Source organism: Anomalospiza imberbis, unplaced genomic scaffold, assembly GCF_031753505.1.
Source record: "Anomalospiza imberbis isolate Cuckoo-Finch-1a 21T00152 unplaced genomic scaffold, ASM3175350v1 scaffold_620, whole genome shotgun sequence".
In the NCBI taxonomy this organism is placed as follows: domain Eukaryota; kingdom Metazoa; phylum Chordata; class Aves; order Passeriformes; family Viduidae; genus Anomalospiza; species Anomalospiza imberbis.
This window is the reverse complement of record NW_027100234.1, coordinates 1-16,325: the sequence shown is the minus strand read 5'-3', so window position 1 is coordinate 16,325 and position 16,325 is coordinate 1. Positions and strand designations below refer to the sequence as shown.

General features: G+C 62.7%; 2 protein-coding genes across 2 annotated transcripts; one reads left to right on the top strand and one right to left on the bottom strand.

Moving 5' to 3' along the window:
* Positions 1 to 31: 31 nt before the first annotated feature.
* Positions 32 to 8,262, bottom strand: LOC137467426 (potassium voltage-gated channel subfamily A member 7-like). The gene is given in 13 exon segments (XM_068178926.1): positions 32 to 72; positions 4,182 to 4,395; positions 4,397 to 4,483; positions 4,485 to 4,736; positions 4,738 to 4,839; positions 4,841 to 4,930; positions 4,932 to 4,953; positions 5,927 to 5,981; positions 7,729 to 7,798; positions 7,800 to 7,889; positions 7,892 to 8,203; positions 8,205 to 8,234; positions 8,236 to 8,262. Coding segments are annotated over 13 exon segments (1,392 nt in total).
* A 4,387-nt stretch (positions 8,263 to 12,649) lies between these two features.
* LOC137467425 (U1 small nuclear ribonucleoprotein 70 kDa-like) lies at positions 12,650 to 14,842 on the top strand. The gene is given in 6 exon segments (XM_068178925.1): positions 12,650 to 12,671; positions 12,674 to 12,795; positions 13,722 to 13,784; positions 14,147 to 14,201; positions 14,293 to 14,357; positions 14,693 to 14,842. Coding segments are annotated over 6 exon segments (396 nt in total). The 3' UTR covers positions 14,762 to 14,842.
* The last annotated feature ends 1,483 nt before the right edge of the window (positions 14,843 to 16,325 follow it).

The following is a 16,325-nucleotide window of genomic DNA, read 5'->3' as shown; positions in this document are numbered from 1 at the left end:
ATTGGCGCCTGCAAGGCGACTTCCGGTCTTGCTACGCCGCCGCTTCCGGTGGGTTGAGTGCCACCGCGCCCCCTGGCGGTGGAGGACGGAGTGGGTCCTCCAAGGGTGGCTGGGAGAACTGGAGGGAACTGGGATGGACTGGGAGGGGTTTGAGGGGCACTAGGAGGGGACTGGGAAGGATTGGGAGGGGTTTGAGGGGCACTGGTAGGGGACTGGGAAGGATTGGGAGGGGTTTGGGGGTACTGGGAGGGGACTGGGAAGGATTGGGAGGGGTTTGGGGGTACTGGGATGGACTGGGAGGGGCTGGGAGGGGTTTGGGGGGCACTGGGAGGGGACTGGGAAGGATTGGGAGGGGTTTTGGGGGGCACTGGGAGGGGACTGGGAGGGGCTGTGAGGGGGTTTGGGGGTACTGGGAGGAGACTGGGAAGGACTGGGAGGGGTTTGGGGGCACTAGGAGGGGACTGGGAAGGATTGGGAGGGGTTTGAGGGGCACTGGGAGGGGACTGGGAAGGATTAGGAGGGGTTTGGGGGTACTGGGAGGGGACTGGAAGGATTGGGAGGGGTTTGGGGGGTACTGGGATGGACTGGGAGGGGCTGGGAGGGTTTGGGGGGCACTGGGATGGGACTGGGAAGGATTAGGAGGGGTTTGGGGGTACTGGGATGGACTGGGAGGGGCTGGGAGGGGCTGGGGGCACTGGGAGGGGACTGGGAAGAATTGGAGGGGTCTGGGGGCACTGGGAGGGGACTGGGAAGGATTGGGAGGGGTTTGGGGGTACTGGGAGGAGACTGGGAAGGATTGGGAGGGGTTTGGGGGGCACTAGGAGGGGGAATGGGAGGGGTTTGGGGGGCACTGGGGGGCACTGGGAGGGGGACTGGGAAGGATTGGGAGGGGTCTGGGGGCACTGGGAGGGGACTGGGAAGGATTGGGAGGGGTTTGGGGGTACTGGGAGGAGACTGGGAAGGATTGGGAGGGGTTTGGGGGCACTGGGATGGGACTGGGAAGGATTGGAGGGGTTTTGGGGGGCACTGGGAGGGGACTGGGAAGGATTGGGAGGGGTTTGGGGGTACTGGGATGGACTGGGAGGGGCTGGGAGGGGCTGGGGGGCACTGGGAGGGGACTGGGAAGAATTGGGAGGGGTCTGGGGGCATTGGGAGGGGACTGGGAAGGATTGGGAGGGGTTTGGGGGTACTGGGAGGAGACTGGGAAGGATTGGGAGGGGTTTGGGGGGCACTAGGAGGGGAATGGGAGGGGTTTGGAGGCACTGGGAGGCACTGGGAGGAGACTGGGAAGGATTGGGAGGGGTTGGGGGGGCACTGGGAGGGACTGGGAGGGGTTTTGGGGGTACTGGGAGGAGACTGGGAAGGATTGGGAGGGGTTTGGGGGCACTGGGATGGGACTGGGAAGGATTGGGAGGGGTTTGGGGGGCACTGGGAGGGGACTGGGAAGGATTGGGGAGGGGTTTGGGGGTACTGGGAGGGGAATGGGAGGGGTTTTGGGGGGCACTGGGAGGCACTGGGAGGAGACTGGGAAGGATTGGGAGGGGTTTGGGGGCACTGGGAGGGACTGGGAGGGGTTTGGGGGTACTGGGAGGAGACTGGAAGGATTGGGAGGGGTTTGGGGGGGCACTGGGAGGGGACTGGGAAGGATTGGGAGGGGTTTGGGGGTACTGGGAGGGGGACTGGGAGGGGTTTGGGGGTACTGGGAGGAGACTGGAAGGATTAGGAGGTTTTGGGGGGCACTGGGAGGGGACTGGGAAGGATTGGGAGGGGTTTGGGGGCACTGGGAGGGACTGGGAAGGATTGGGAGGGGGTTTGGGGGTACTGGGAGGGGACTGGGAGGGGTTTTGGGGGTACTGGGAGGGGACTGGTTTGGACTGGGAGAGGCTACTTGCGGGTCACCCCTCCCCCCCAAAAGATGAACCTGCTGACTCAGCGTGACCCCCCCCCGTGACCCCACCGTGACCCCCCCACGACCCCCGCTGTGCCACCAAGTACCACCTTTATTGCCGGGGGGGGGGGTGGGCTTGCCCCGTGTCCCCCCTCCAGAATGACACGGGGGGGCCCCGGGGGGGGTTGGTGGGACACGGCCGGGGTGGGGGGGGGTCAGCAGATGGCCTCGGTGGCCTCGGTGGCCTCGGTGGCCTCGGTGGCCTCGGTGTCCCCCCGTGTGTCCCGGCGTGGCCTCAGTGTCCCCCTTGGGAGCTTTTGTGCCCCCCCCTCCCCCAGTTTGGCTTCGTTCACCCCAGTTCGTCCCAGTGCCCCCCCCCCCTCCCCCCCGGTTTGATCTGGTGCAGCCCCAGTTCATCCTCACGCGTTCCAGTTCATCCCAGTGCCGCCCAGTTCATCCTGGTGCACTCCCAGTCCATCCCAGTGCCGCCCAGTTCATCCTGGTGCACCCCCAGTTCATCCTGGTGCACTCCCAGTTCATCCTGGTGCACTCCCAGTCTATCCCAGTGCTGCCCCAGTTCATCCTGGTGCACTCCCAGTCCATACCAGTGCCACCCAGTTCATCCTGGTGCAACTCCCAGTTCATCCTGGTGCACTCCCAGTTCATCCTGGTGCACTCCCAGTCTATCCCAGTGCTGCCCAGTTCATCCTGGTGCACTCCCAGTTCATCCCAGTGCCGCCCAGTTCATCCTGGTGCACTCCCAGTTCATCCTGGTGCACTCCCAGTTCATCCCAGTGCTGCCCAGTTCATCCTGGTGCACCCCCATTTCATCCCGGTGCACTCCCAGTTCATCCTGGTGCACTCCCAGTTCATCCCAGTGCCGCCCAGTTCATGCTGGTGCACCCCCAGTTCATCCTGGTGCACTCCCAGTTCATCCCAGTGCTGCCCAGTTCATCCTGGTGCACCCCCCAGTTCATCCCGGTGCACTCCCAGTTCATCCTGGTGCACCCCCAGTCCATCCCAGTGCCGCCCAGTTCATGCTGGTGCACTCCCAGTCTATCCCAGTGCCGCCCAGTTCATGCTGGTGCACTCCCAGTTCATCCTGGTGCACTCCCAGTTCATCCAGTGCCCCCCAGTTCATCCTGGTGCACCCCCAGTTCATGCTGGTGCACTCCCAGTTCATCCTGGTGCACTCCCAGTCCATCCCAGTGCCCCCCAGTTCATCCTGGTGCACTCCCAGTTCATCCTGGTGCACTCCCAGTCCATCCCAGTGCCCCCCCAGTTCATCCTGGTGCACCCCCAGTTCATCCTGGTGCACTCCCAGTCTATCCCAGTGCTGCCCAGTTCATCCTGGTGCACTCCCAGTTCATCCCAGTGCCGCCCCAGTTCATCCTGGTGCACTCCCAGTCCATCCCAGTGCTGCCCCAGTTCATCCTGGTGCACCCCCCAGTTCATGCTGGTGCACTCCCAGTCTATCCCAGTGCTGCCCAGTTCATCCTGGTGCACTCCCAGTTCATCCAGGTGCACCCCAGTTCATCCCAGTGTCCCCAAGTTTGCTCTCCCAGTTCATCCTGGTGCACTTCCAGTTCATCCTCCTTCATTTTGGTTCATCCCAGTTCATACCAGTCCATGCTGGTGCACTCCCAGTCCATCCCAGTGCCTCCCAGTTCATCCTGGTGCACTCCCAGTCCATCCTCCTTCATTCCAGTCCATCCAGGTGCACCACCAGTTCATCCCAGTGCCACCCAGTTTGTTCTGGTGCACTCCCAGTTCATCCCAGTACACTCCCAGTTTATCATGGTGCACTCCCAGTGCACCCCAGTCCATCCCAGTCCCTCCCAATCCATCTGGGTGCACTCCCAGTCCCTCCCAGTGCACCCCAGTCCATCCCAGTCCATCCAGGTGCACTTCCAGTCCATCCAGGTGCACCCCAGTCCATCCCAGTCCATCCAGGTGCAATTCCAGTCCATCCAGGTGCACCCCAGTCCATCCCAGTCCATCCAGGTGCACTTCCAGTCCATCCAGGTGCACTCCCAGTTCATCCCAGTCCATCCCAGTGCACACTCAGTCCCTCCCAATCCATCTGGGTGCACTCCCAGTCCCTCCCAGTGCACTCCCAGTGCACTCCCAGTCCTCCCAATCCATCCAGGTGCACTCCCAGTGCACTCCCAGTGCACCCCAGTCCGTCCGGGTGCACTCCCAGTCCATCCCAGTGCACTCGCAGTGCACCCCAGTCCATCCCAGTCCATCCCAGTCCACCCTCCCCAGCCCACCCCCCCCCTGCCCCTCACACCTCGGTCACCAGCCTCCCCCCCGGCCCAGCTCTTCTCGCCGCCGGCCTCGCCGTCCACGCCCCAGCCCTGCGCGTGCCCCCCGCCCGCCTTGGCCTCGGGCTCGGCGGGGGGCTCGGGGTGGTGCGGGCAGGGCGCGGCGGGCACCACGGCGCCGCTCTCCTCGCCGCGCAGCTCGCGCCGGTAGAAGTAGGAGAAGTTGGAGACGATGACGGGCTACGGGCAGCGAGATGGTCAGCACGCCCGCGATGGCGCACAGCGAGCCCACCAGCTTGCCCCCCACCGTCACCGGCGCCATGTCCCCCGTAGCCCACCGTGGTCATGGTGACCACCGCCCACCAGAAGGCCTGGGGGATGGACGTGAAGGCCGTGGCCGCGTCTTCGGCCTCGGCGAAGTAGACGGCGCTGGAGAAGAGCACGACGCCGATGAGGAGGAAGAAGATGAGCAGGCCCAGCTCCCTCATGCTGGCCTTGAGGGTCTGGCCCAGGATCTGCAGGCCGGTGGAGTGGCGGGACAGTTTGAAGACGCGGAAGACGCGCACCAGGCGGATGACGCGCCAGCACGGCCAGCGACATGGCGGGCTGGCCGATGCCCGCGCTGCCGCGCCAGCTCGGTGCCCAGGCGATGAAGTAAGGGGCGATGGCCGCCAGGTCGATGAGGGTTCATGGCGCTGCGGAAGAAGGCCGCCTTGCTGGGGCTGGCCACCAGCCGCACCAGCAGCTCCAGGGAGAACCAGCAGATGCAGATGGTTTTCCACCAGGAAGAAGGGGTCGGTCAGGCCGGAGCGGTGGGGAGGGGGCGTGGGGTGTGGTGGTTGTTGGTGGGGGTGGCGAGGGGGGCTGTGGGGAGAGAGAGGAGAGAGGTGGGGGTTAATGGGGCGAGGTTGAGGAAACGCACAAATCCGGCACCCAGAACCCCAAAGTGACCACCCAGATCCACCACCCAGAGGGGGTTAATGGGGGTTGGAGACCCCAGAATGGGTTAACGGGGGTTGGAGACCACCCAAACCCCCAGATCCACCACCCAGAGGGGGGTTAATGGGGGTTGGAGACCCCCAGAATGGGTTAGCAGGGGTTGGAGACCACCCAAACCCCAGATCCACCACCCAGAGGGGGTTAATGGGGGTTGGAGACCCCCAGAATGGGTTAACAGGGGTTGGGGACCACCCAAACCCCCAGATCCACCACCCAGAGGGGGTTAATGGGGGTTGGAGACCCCCAGAATGGGTTAACGGGGGTTGGAGACCACCCAGAACCCCAAAGTGACACCCAGATCCCCAGATCCACCACCCAGAATGGGTTAACAGGGGTTGGAGACCACCCAAACCCCCAGATCCACCACCCAGAGGGGGTTAATGGGGGTTGGAGACCCCCAGAATGGGTTAGCAGGGGTTGGAGACCACCCAGAACCCCAAAGTGACACCCAGATCCCCAGATCCACCACGCAGAATGGGTTAACGGGGGTTGGAGACCACCCAGAACCCCAAAGTGACACCCAGATCCCCAGATCCACCACCCAGAATGGGGTTAACGGGGGTTGGAGACCACCCAAACCCCCAGATTGACCACCCACCATGGGTCAGTGGGGGTTGGAGACGACCCAGACCCCCAGGTCCCATGGCAAGGGCCCAGGAGGAGGAGGAGGAGGAGGAGGAGGAGGAGGAAGAGGAGGAGGAAAAGAAGGGCTGCGGATGGTGAGGATGAAGATGAGAAGGATGAAGGTGGTGAGGATGGTGAGGATGAAGATGAGAAGGATGAGGATGGTGAGGTTGATGAGGATGAAGATGAGAAGGATGAGGGTGCTGGAGGTGGTGATGGTAAGGATGAAGATGAGAAGGATGAAGGTGGAGGGGATGGTGAGGATGAAGATGAGAAGGATGAGGGGTGGTGAGGATGAAGATGAGAAGGATGAGAAGGATGAGGATGGTGAGGATGAAGATGGAGAGGCTGAGGAGGAGGATGATAGAGATGAGGATGATGAAGCTGAGGATCAAGAGAATGAGGATGATGAGGAGAGCGAGGATGAGGGTGTTGAGGATGAGGAGGGTGAGGAGGAGGAGGATGAGGAGAGGGATGGTGACAGTGAGAACACAGCGTGGAGAGGAAGAGGAACGTGAAATTGATGTTCAAGAGGATGAAGATGAGGATAGTGAGGCTGAGGAGGAGGATGGAGATGAGGATGGTGAGATTGATGTTCACGAGGATGAAGGTGAGGATGGTGAGGCTGAGGTTCACGAGGATGAAGGTGAGGATGGTGAGCACAAGGAGTATGGTGAGGATGAGAAGGATGAGGAAGAAAACACTGGGACGGGAGAGGATGAGGATGGTGAGGGTAAGGATGATGAGGATGATGAAGGTGGCAAGAAGGGTGAAGATGAGGACATCAAGGAGGGAGAGGATGAGGAGGGTGAGGATGAGGGTGGTGACAATGACGCTGAGAGTGGTGAGGGTGAGGATGGTGAGGATGAAGATGATGAGGCCAAGGATGAGGATGAGGATGATGACAAAGAGGACACTGAGGATCATGAGGGTGAGGATGAGGATGGCCGTGATGAGGACACTGAGAATAAGGGAGATGAAGGTGAGGATGAGGATGGTGACAATAACACCAAGAGTGGTGAGGGAGAGGATGGTGAGGCCGAGGATGATGAGGAGGAGAATGGCCATGGCAATGAGAGTGAGGATGAGGATGGTTACAATGAGGACACTGAGAATGAGGAGGAGGAGCACAAGGATGAGGATGATGATGATGATGATGATGATGATGATGATGAGGAGAACGGTGATGACAACGAGGGTGAGCATAAGGGTGGTGGCAAGAGGGACACTGAAGATGATGAGGATGGTGACAGTGATGATGAGGATGATGAGGATGGTGGCAATGATGAGGATGGTGACAATGACACCAAGGACAACGAAGATGAGGATGGCCACGATGAGGACACTGGAGAAGAGAATGAGGATGAGGATGGTGACCATGACACCAAGGATGGTGAGGATGAGGAGGATGAAGACGGTCGTGATGAGGACACTGAAGATGAGGATCAGAGTGGTGATGATGACACCAAGGACGATGAGGATGATGAAGATGGTGATGATGGCACCGAGGACAATGAAGATGAGGATGGCCACGATGAGGACACTGGAGATGAGGATGATGGAAGATGGTGTAAACGGCACCGAGGATGATGAAGATGATGAGGACAAGGATGGTGACAACGATGCCGATGATGAAGATGATGAAGATGGCAACAACAGCGATGATGATGATAATGAAGATAATGAATATGGTGACAATGACACCGACAAAGAGGATGATGAGGACAAGGATGGGGATGACACCACTGATGAAGATGATGATGGCAACAACAACACCAACAATGAGGATGATGAGGACGAGGATGGCGACAACAACACCGACAATGAAGATGATGACAACAACACCGGCGATGAGGATGATGAGCACAAGATGGCGACAACGACGCCAATGATGATGATGAAGATGACGACAACGACACCGAGGTGAGGCGATGATGACGAGCGCACCACTCACCCCGCCGACCTCTCCCTCCGCGCCGGAGCGGAACTGGGGCAACGTCTCGAGGCAGAAGACCACGATGGGACACCAGGATGACCAGCACGGACAGCAGGGCCACCACCCGTGCCGCGGGCGAGCTCTCGGGGTGCTCGCACAGCAGCCACGCCCGCCGCCCTCAAACCCCCCGCGCGGCAACGCCGGCGGCTCCTCCACCGAGAAGCCTTCGGCCTCGCGCAGCCGCTCCTCCGCCTCGTCGCCCAGCTGGTAGAACCTCAGCTCCTCCAGGAACACGTCCAGGGGCACGTCGGGCGGCCTCCGCAGCCGCCCCCCGGACTGGTAGTAGTAGAGCACGGCCCCGAAGGCGCCGCGGTGGCGGTCGAAGAAGTACTCGCGGCGCTGGGGGTCGAAGAAGCGGCGCCGGCGCCGGGGGTTCCCCCAGCAGCGTGTCGGGGGAAGCGCCGCAGCGTCCGCAACCAAGGTCTCGAAAGCGCCGGCCGGCCACGTTGATGGCCACGCGGCTCGCAGCAGCCCAGCGGCTCGCCCATGCCCGCGGCACCCCCGGCACGGGGGCACGGGCGGGGCAGAGGGCACCGAGGGCAGCCTGGGGGATGGGGGGGGCACCCCGGGGGTCGTGGGGGTCAGCGGGGTGGGGGGGGACCTGGGGAAGGGGGGTGGTCTATGGAGGGAGATCGAGGTTCTTCAGCGTTGGGGGCAGCCCAAAAGTCTTGAGGGGATCGCTGAAATATCGGGGGGTCCCAGTGGGACCTTAAAGATTTGGGGAACCCCGAAAATATTTGGGGTCTCAGTGGGACCCGAAAGATTTTGGGAACCCCTAAAATATTGGGGGTCTGCAATGTTGGAGGAACCTCAAGGTTCTTCAGCGTTGGGGACAACCCAAAAGTCTTGAGGGATCACTGAAATATTGGGGGTCCCAATGGGACCTTAAAGATTTGGGGAACCCCAAAAATATTGGTCCCCCAATGGGACCCTAAAAATTTGGAGGACCCCTAAAATATTGGGGGTCTACAGTGTTGGAGGACCCCAAACTTTTGGGGGGTCCAACCGCAGTTCTACAACGTTGGAGGAACCTCAAGGTCCTTCAGCGTTGGGGACACCCCAAAAGGTTTTGGGGTTTTCAAGACTCTTGGAGGGTCCCTACAAGTTCAGGGGACCCCTAAATTCATGGGGTCCTATGGGGACCCTAAAGGTTTGGGGGAACCCTAAAATACTGGGGGTCTACAGTGTTGGAGGGGTCGGAGGAAACCTCCAGGTCCTGCGGTGTTGAGGACACCCCAAAACTTTTCGGGGTCCCAAGGGGACCCTAAAAATTTGGGGGGCCCTGAATTCTTGGGTGGTCAACGGTGCTGGAGGACCCTCAGGATCTGTGGGGGTCCTACAGATTTTGGGGACCCCCTAAACTTGTTGGGGGGGTCCCAGGGTGACCCCAAACCTTGGGGAACCCTCGAGGTCCTTGGGGGGAGGGGGGTCCTAAAGATTTTTGGGGACCCCCAAAAATGTTGGAGCTGGGTGGTCCTCGGGGGTCTCGGGGGGGGGGGTCAGGACCCTCGAGGTCCTCGGGGGTGACCCAACAGTGACCCCAAAGAATTGGGGGGACCCCTCCACTCTTGGGGTGCCCCTGTGTCACTGGGTGCCCCCGAAGCTGTCCCTGGTGTCCCCAACCCACCCGACCCCTGTCACCGAGTGTCCCCTGTCCCCCCTGTCCCCCAGGTGTCCCCCAACCCGCCCTGACCCTTGTCACACCAGGTGTCCCCTGTCCCCCCAGGTGTCCCCAACTCCCCTCACCGAGTGTCCCCCACCCCCCCCCCGTGTCACGGGGTGTCCCCAAGGTCCCCTCCTGTCCCCAAGGTGTCACCAGGGGGTCCCCAGCACCTGTCCCCGGCCTGTCACCGGGCGTCCCCAAACCCCGTCCGCGCTGTCCCCAGCGGGTGCCCTGTCACCGGCTGACCCCGACCCCTGTCACCAGCTGTCCCCTGCCACCCGGGGGGGGGGGATTGGGGGTGTCCCCAAACCCCGTCCCCGCTGTCCCCAGCCCTCCTGACCCCTGTCCTGGGGGTGTCCCCGCTGTCCCCAGCGTGTCCCCTCCTGTCCCCGCTGTCACCAGGTGTCCCCCTCCCAGTCCTCGGGTGCCCCCTCCCCCCCACGTCACCCGGGTGTCCCCAACCCCCTCCCCCCCCCCACGGGGTGTCCCCCGGCCCCTGGCCCTGTCACCGGGTGTCCCCGGCCCGCCGTCCCGCTGTCACCGCCGCTGTCCCGTAAACAGGGTGACAGGGTGGCCCCGCGGTGTCGGGTTCCCCCCCGTGCTAAAAATAACGGGCGGGGGGGGGGGATGGGGGGGGGGGGTGACCGGACACCCGGGTTCCTCCCCCCCCCCGCCGGGGTCACCGAGTGTCCCCAAGGAGGGGGGTGAGGGTGACCGGACACCCGGGTCCTCCCCCCCCCCACCCCGGGGTCACCGAGTGTCCCCAAGGAGGGGGGTGAGGGTGACCGGAACACCCGGGTCCTCCCCCCCCCCCCGCCGGGGTCACCGAGTGTCCCCAAGGAGGTGGGGGGGACAACACGGGGGGAGGGGGTGACCGGACACCCGGGTCCTCCCCCCACGCCGGGGTCACCGAGTGTCCCCAAGGAGGGGGGGGGACACCCTTGGGTGGGGGGGAAGGGCGGGGAAAGGGTGGTCGCCCCTCCCCCATGGCACAACAGGGGGGGACACCCCGGTGAGGGGGGGGAGGGGCACGAGGGGACACCCCCCCCCTCCCCCCGGATTGCTTGGGAGGGGGTGGTGGGTGTCACCCTGGTTGTCATGGCAACGGGACGGGGTGTCACCTGGGTGGGTATGAGGGAGGGGACAAGGGCGAGTGACATCCCGGTTGCCGTGGCAACGCGATTTTGGTGTTGTTCCCCCCCGGTTGTCATGGAAACCGCACGAGGCGCCCCACCCCGGTTGCTATGGGGGGGGGTGTGTGTGGCAACCTGGTTGCTATGGCAACGAGACGGGCTGTTCCCCCCCCCCCCCCCCCCGTTGCTATGGAGGGAGGGGGGACACAGAGGATGTTCTCGGTTGCCATGGAAAACCCCTCGCCTGGTAGCGAAGCCCCGCCCACGTTGCCATGGCGAGCGGTGGGAGGCGTGGCCACGTCCTTACCGCGGCTTGGCCACGCCTCCTCACCGTGCCACGCCCATAGCAACGTCCAACTAGGCCACGCCCCTAACACCGATTAAGCTTTCGCCCCGCCTCCTTCCCCCATTTTGGCCACGCCCACGTCCCCTCACGGAACCGTTACCGGCCCCTCCCCGTCTGTCCGCCGCCGCCACTTCCGCTTTTCCCCCTCACTTCCGGTGGCGCCGCGGCGGGCGCGCATGCGCGGGGGGAGGCGCGCGCGGAGCGGCCGGGCCGGAGGAGAGCGCGGGGTCCGTGAGGGCCGAGGGGCGGCGGGGCCGGGGCCTGAGGGGGCCCGGGCGGCCCCGAGCGGGGAACGGGGCGGGAAGGACCCGGCCAGGGAAGGGGGAGAGGCCCGGAGGAGCGGGGGTGTCACGGTGGGGGTCTGGGGTGGGCCTGTGAGGGTGGGGGGGGGGGCGCTGCCCTGAGGGGGTTGGGGGTCTGAGGGCGGTTGTGGGTGTGCTGGGGGAGGGGTTGTGGGGGGGTTTTGGGGGTCTCGGGGTGGTTCTGGGGGTGTGTGGGTTGGGGTTATGGGGGTCTAGGGGTGTCCGGAGGGCATTTTGGGGGGTCTGGTGTGCGGTGAGAGGGGCCCAGAAAGGTTTTTGGGGGTCCCAGTTGGGGTTTTGGGTGTCTGGGATGGGTCTGGGGGTGTCCAGGGTGGGGTTGTTGGGGTCCAGAGGGGATTCTTGGGGGTCTGGGGTTGGCTGGTGCAGGGTGAGCGTGGCCCAGGAAGGTTTTGGGGGGTCCCAGGTGAGGTTGTGGGGTGCAGTGTGGGGGTTTTGGGGGTCTGCGGGTGGCTGGTGCAGGGTGAGAGTGGCCCAGGAAGGTTTTGGGGGGTCCCAGGTGAGGTTGTGGGGTTTTTTGGGGGGTCTGAGGGTGGCTGGTGCGGGGTGAGAGTGGCCCAGGAAGGTTTTGGGGGTCCCAGGTGAGGTTGTGGGGTGCAGTGTGGGGGTTTTTGGGGGTCTGGGGGTGGCTGGTGCAGGGTTAGAGTGGCCCAGGAAGGTTTTGGGGGGTCCCAGGTGAGGTTGTGGGGTGCAGTGTGGGGTTTTTGGGGGGTCTGGGGGTGGCTGGTGCAGGGTGAGAGTGGCCCAGGAAGGTTTTGGGGGGTCCCAGGTGAGGTTGTGGGGTGCAGTGTGGGGTTTTTGGGGGTCTGGGGATGGCTGGTGTGGGGTGAGAGTGGCCCAGGAAGGTTTTGGGGGGTCCAGGTGAGGTTGTGGGGTGCAGTGTGGGGGTTTTGGGGGTCTGCGGGTGGCTGGTGCAGGGTTAGAGGGGCCCAGGAAGGTTTTGGGGGGGTCCCAGGTGAGGTTGTGGGGTGCAGTGTGGGGTTTTTTGGGGTCTGGGGGTGGCTGGTGCGGGGTGAGAGGGGCCCAGGAAGGTTTTGGGGGGTCCCAGGTGAGGTTGTGGGGTGCAGTGTGGGGTTTTTGGGGGTCTGGGGGTGGCTGGTGTGGGGTTAGAGGGGCTCAGGAAGGTTTTGGGTGGTCCCAGGTGAGGTTGTGGGGTGCAGTGTGGGGTTTTTGGGGGTCTGGGGGTGGCTGGTGCGGGGTGAGAGTGGCCCAGGAAGGTTTTGGGGGGTCCCAGGTGAGGTTGTAGGGTTGGGGGTGGGTTTTTTGGGGATCCAGCGTGGGGTGAAGTAGCTGCAGTGAGGGCGGAATTTCGGATTTTCGGATGGGGTGGGGGTTTGGGGTGACCTTGGGTGGGCTCAGGGGGTCCTGACCCACCCTGTGCCCCCCCCCCCCCTCCCCCCAGAGCCCCCCAGGATGACGCAGTTCCTGCCCCCCCAACTTTGGCCCTTTTTGCCCCCCGGGACCCCATCCCTTACCTGCCCCCCCTCGAGAAGTTACCCCACGAGAAGCACCACAACCAACCCTACAGCGGCATCGCGCCCTACATCCGGGAGTTTGAGGTACCCCAAACCCCCCGGATCCCCAAAACCACCCCAGACCCCCCACAGTCCCCCAAAAACCCCACCCCAGAACTCCCCAGAACCACCCTGGACCCCCCAAACCCCACCCTGGAACTCCCCAAAACCACTCCAGTCCCCCAAAACCCCACCCCAGAACTCCCCAAAACCACTCCAGACCCCCAAACTCCACCCCAGATCCCCCAAAACCACCCTGGAACCTGTAATCCCCCAAAACCACCAAAACCCCACCCCAGAACTCCCCCAAACCACCCCTGACCCCCACAGTCCCCCCAAACCCCACCTTGGAACTCCCCCAAACCACCCTGGACCCCCCAAACCCCACCCTGGGAACTCCCCAAAACCACTCCAGACCCCCAAACCTCACCCCAGAACTCCCCAAAACCACTCCAGACCCCAAACCTCACCCCAGACCCCCCAAAACCACCCTGGAACCCTGTAATCCCCCAAAACCCCACCCCCAGAACTCCCCAAAACCACGCCCAGACCCCCACCAGTCCCCCCAAACCCCACCTTGGAACTCCCCCAAACCACCCTGGACCCCCCCAAACCCCACCTTGGAGCTCCCCAAAACCACTCCAGACCCCCAAACCCCCACCCCAGAACTCCCAAAACCACCCCTGACCCCCATAATTCTTCTTTGCATCCTCCAAATCCCCTATAACCCCATGGTGCCCCCCCCACCCCCCAGACCCCCAAAACCCCTCCCCAGACCCCCAAAAGTCCACCCCGGACCCCCCAGAACTCCCCAGAACCACCCCAGACCCCCACAATCCTCCCCTGCATCCCCCAAATCCCCCATAGTCGCATCCTGGATTCCCCCCAGACCCCCATAATCCTGCCCCAAACCCCCTCCTCACCCCCAAAACCCCTCTGTGACCCCCCCAAAACCCCCTCTCTCCCCCCAGGACCCCCGCGATGCCCCCCCGCCGACGCGCGCCGAGACGCGCGAGGAGCGCATGGAGCGCAAGGTACGTCCGGAACCCCCCCAAAAGTGGGGGCAAACCCCCCCAAAATTGGGTGCAGCCTGCCCCAGGGGGGCTCAGCCCCTTCCCCACCTGGCTGGGAGTGCTGGGGGGGGGTCCCCAAAACTGGCAGCAAGGGGGTGTCGCCCCCTAAATTTCAGTCCCTGAGGCAGAACTTTGGTTCATCTCTGGGTTTTAGGGGATCCTCTTGGGTTGTGCTCCCCCTCCACCACCGGGGTTTTTTGGGGTCCCCACTGGATTTTGGGGGGCTGTGGGTGGAGCCTGTGGGTTTGGGGACCCCCTGAGGTCACCCCAACTCCCACTTCTTGGTCATTTTTCCATTTTTCCCTCTTTGTTTCCCTGAACAGCGGCGGGAGAAGATCGAGCGAAGGCAGCAGGAGGTGGAGTCCGAGCTCAAGCTCTGTAAGTTGGGGGGGGGTCCCATGGGGGCTGGGGGGGGTACCCCCTTTTCTCTGACTCCTCCTGACCCCCCCTTTTTCCTCTTTTCCCCCAGGGGACCCCCACAATGACCCCAATGCTCAAGGAGATGCCTTCAAAACCCTGTTTGTGGCCAGAGTGGTGAGTGCTATGGGGAGGAAGTGGGGTCCCCCCCCACTTTGGGGGGGCCTCACAACCAATTTTTGGGGGTTTCTCCAGGTCCTTGAGGGTCTTTTCTCAATTTTTGGGGTTCACCAATCCACGTGGTCCTCCTTAATTGTGGGTTCTTTTCCTAATGTATGAGATGCCCTTTTATCTTTAGAGCTCTGTGGTGCTCCCCCATAATCTTTGGGGTTCCCTTCAATTTTTGGGATCTTCTCCTGATTCCTGTGGGTCTTCCCAATCTCGGGGATCCCCCAGTTCCTGGGAACCCCCCCCCCCCAATTTTGGCGTCACCCCTCCTCGTTTCTTCCCAGAATTACGACACGACGGAATCGAAGCTGCGCCGAGAATTTGAGGTTTTACGGCCCCCATCAAGAGGGTGAGCGGTGGGGGGGGTATCACCCCCAAAAAACGCCCCCCCAAAAAAATTCCCCGTGCTGTCCAGTGGGGGGGGGGTCACACCTGTCCCCCAACCCGGTTCTGTGGCGTGTCACACCTGCAGACGTACCTGGCGCACAACCACCTCTCTGTGACCACCCAAACATCCCCGTGGCCACTGCCCGCTGCCTGGGGGGGGGGGGGTCACACCTGTGTGTCCCCCCCTTATTTTTGGGGTCCCTCACCTGTCCCACCCCTTGCAGATCTACATGGTGTACAACAAGCGCTCGGGGAAGCCACGTGGCTACGCCTTCATCGAGTACGAGCATGAGCGGGACATGCACTGTGAGTACCCCCAGGCCCCCCCGCACCCCCAAACTCCCCCAGCCCCCCCACTCCGCATGTCTGACCCCCCCACCCACACCTGGGGAGCCCCGTGGCCCCCCCGGGCCGGGCGCCAGGTAAGTGCCGGGGCGGGGCGTGCGGGCGACTGGGCGGTGGCCGAGCGAGGCTACAGGTGGCCAAGGCTACTTGTAGCCAAGGGTTCAGGTGGTCAAGATACAGGTGGCCAAGGCTACTGGTAGCCAAGGGTTCAGGTGGTCAAGATACAGGTGGCCAAGGCTACTGGTAGCCAAGGGTTCAGGTGGTCAAGATACAGGTGGCCAAGGCTACCAGTGGTCGAGGTTACAAGTGGAAAAGGCTCAGGTGGAAAGGGCTCAGGTGGCCGAGACTATTGGGTGGCCAAACTAAAGGTGGACGGGGCTACCAGTGGTCAAGGGCGCAGGTGGCCGAGGTGTAGGTGGCCAGATTTACAGGGGATCAGGGCTACACGTGGACAGGGCTGCAGGTGATCCAGTTTTAGGTAGCCAAGGCTACCAATGGCCAAGGTAACAAGGCTGCAGGTGGCCAAGCTCTAGGTAAGCAGGGCTACCGGTGGCCAAAGTACAGGTCACTGCTGAACTACAGGTGGTGGCCGAGGCTGTGGTTGGCCAAGGCTACAGACAAGCTGAGGGACAGGTGGTGGCCGAGGTTATGGCTAGTCAAGGTACGAGCAGAGCTACAGTCGGTGGCCAAGACTACATGTGGTGGCCAAAGTAGAGGCAGAGCTGCAGTTGGTGGCCAAGGCTCCAGATAGCCAAACTACAGGCGGCCAAGGTTACGGTTGGCCAAAGGTATGGTTGACCAAGGCTACTGTTGGGCTACTCAGAGCCAACCAAGGCTACTGTTAGCCAAACTACAGCTGGCCAGTGGTACTGTTGTCCAACCTACAATTAGTCAAGGCTACCGTTGGCCAAGATTCCAGGTAGCCAAACTACAGGCAACTAAGGCTGTGGTTGGCAAGGCTACGGTTGGCCAAGGGCTCCAGTTGACCAAGCCTCCAGGTAGCCAAACTACAGGCAACCAAGGCAGTGGTTGGCCAAGGCTACGGTTGGCCAAGGCTCCAGGTAGCCACACTAAAGGTAACCAAGGCTACTGTTGGCCGAGGCTTTGGTTAGTCAAATTATGGGGAAACGAGTCTACGATTGGCCAAGGGTATCGTTGACCAAGGCTTGAGCTGGCCAAGGCTGT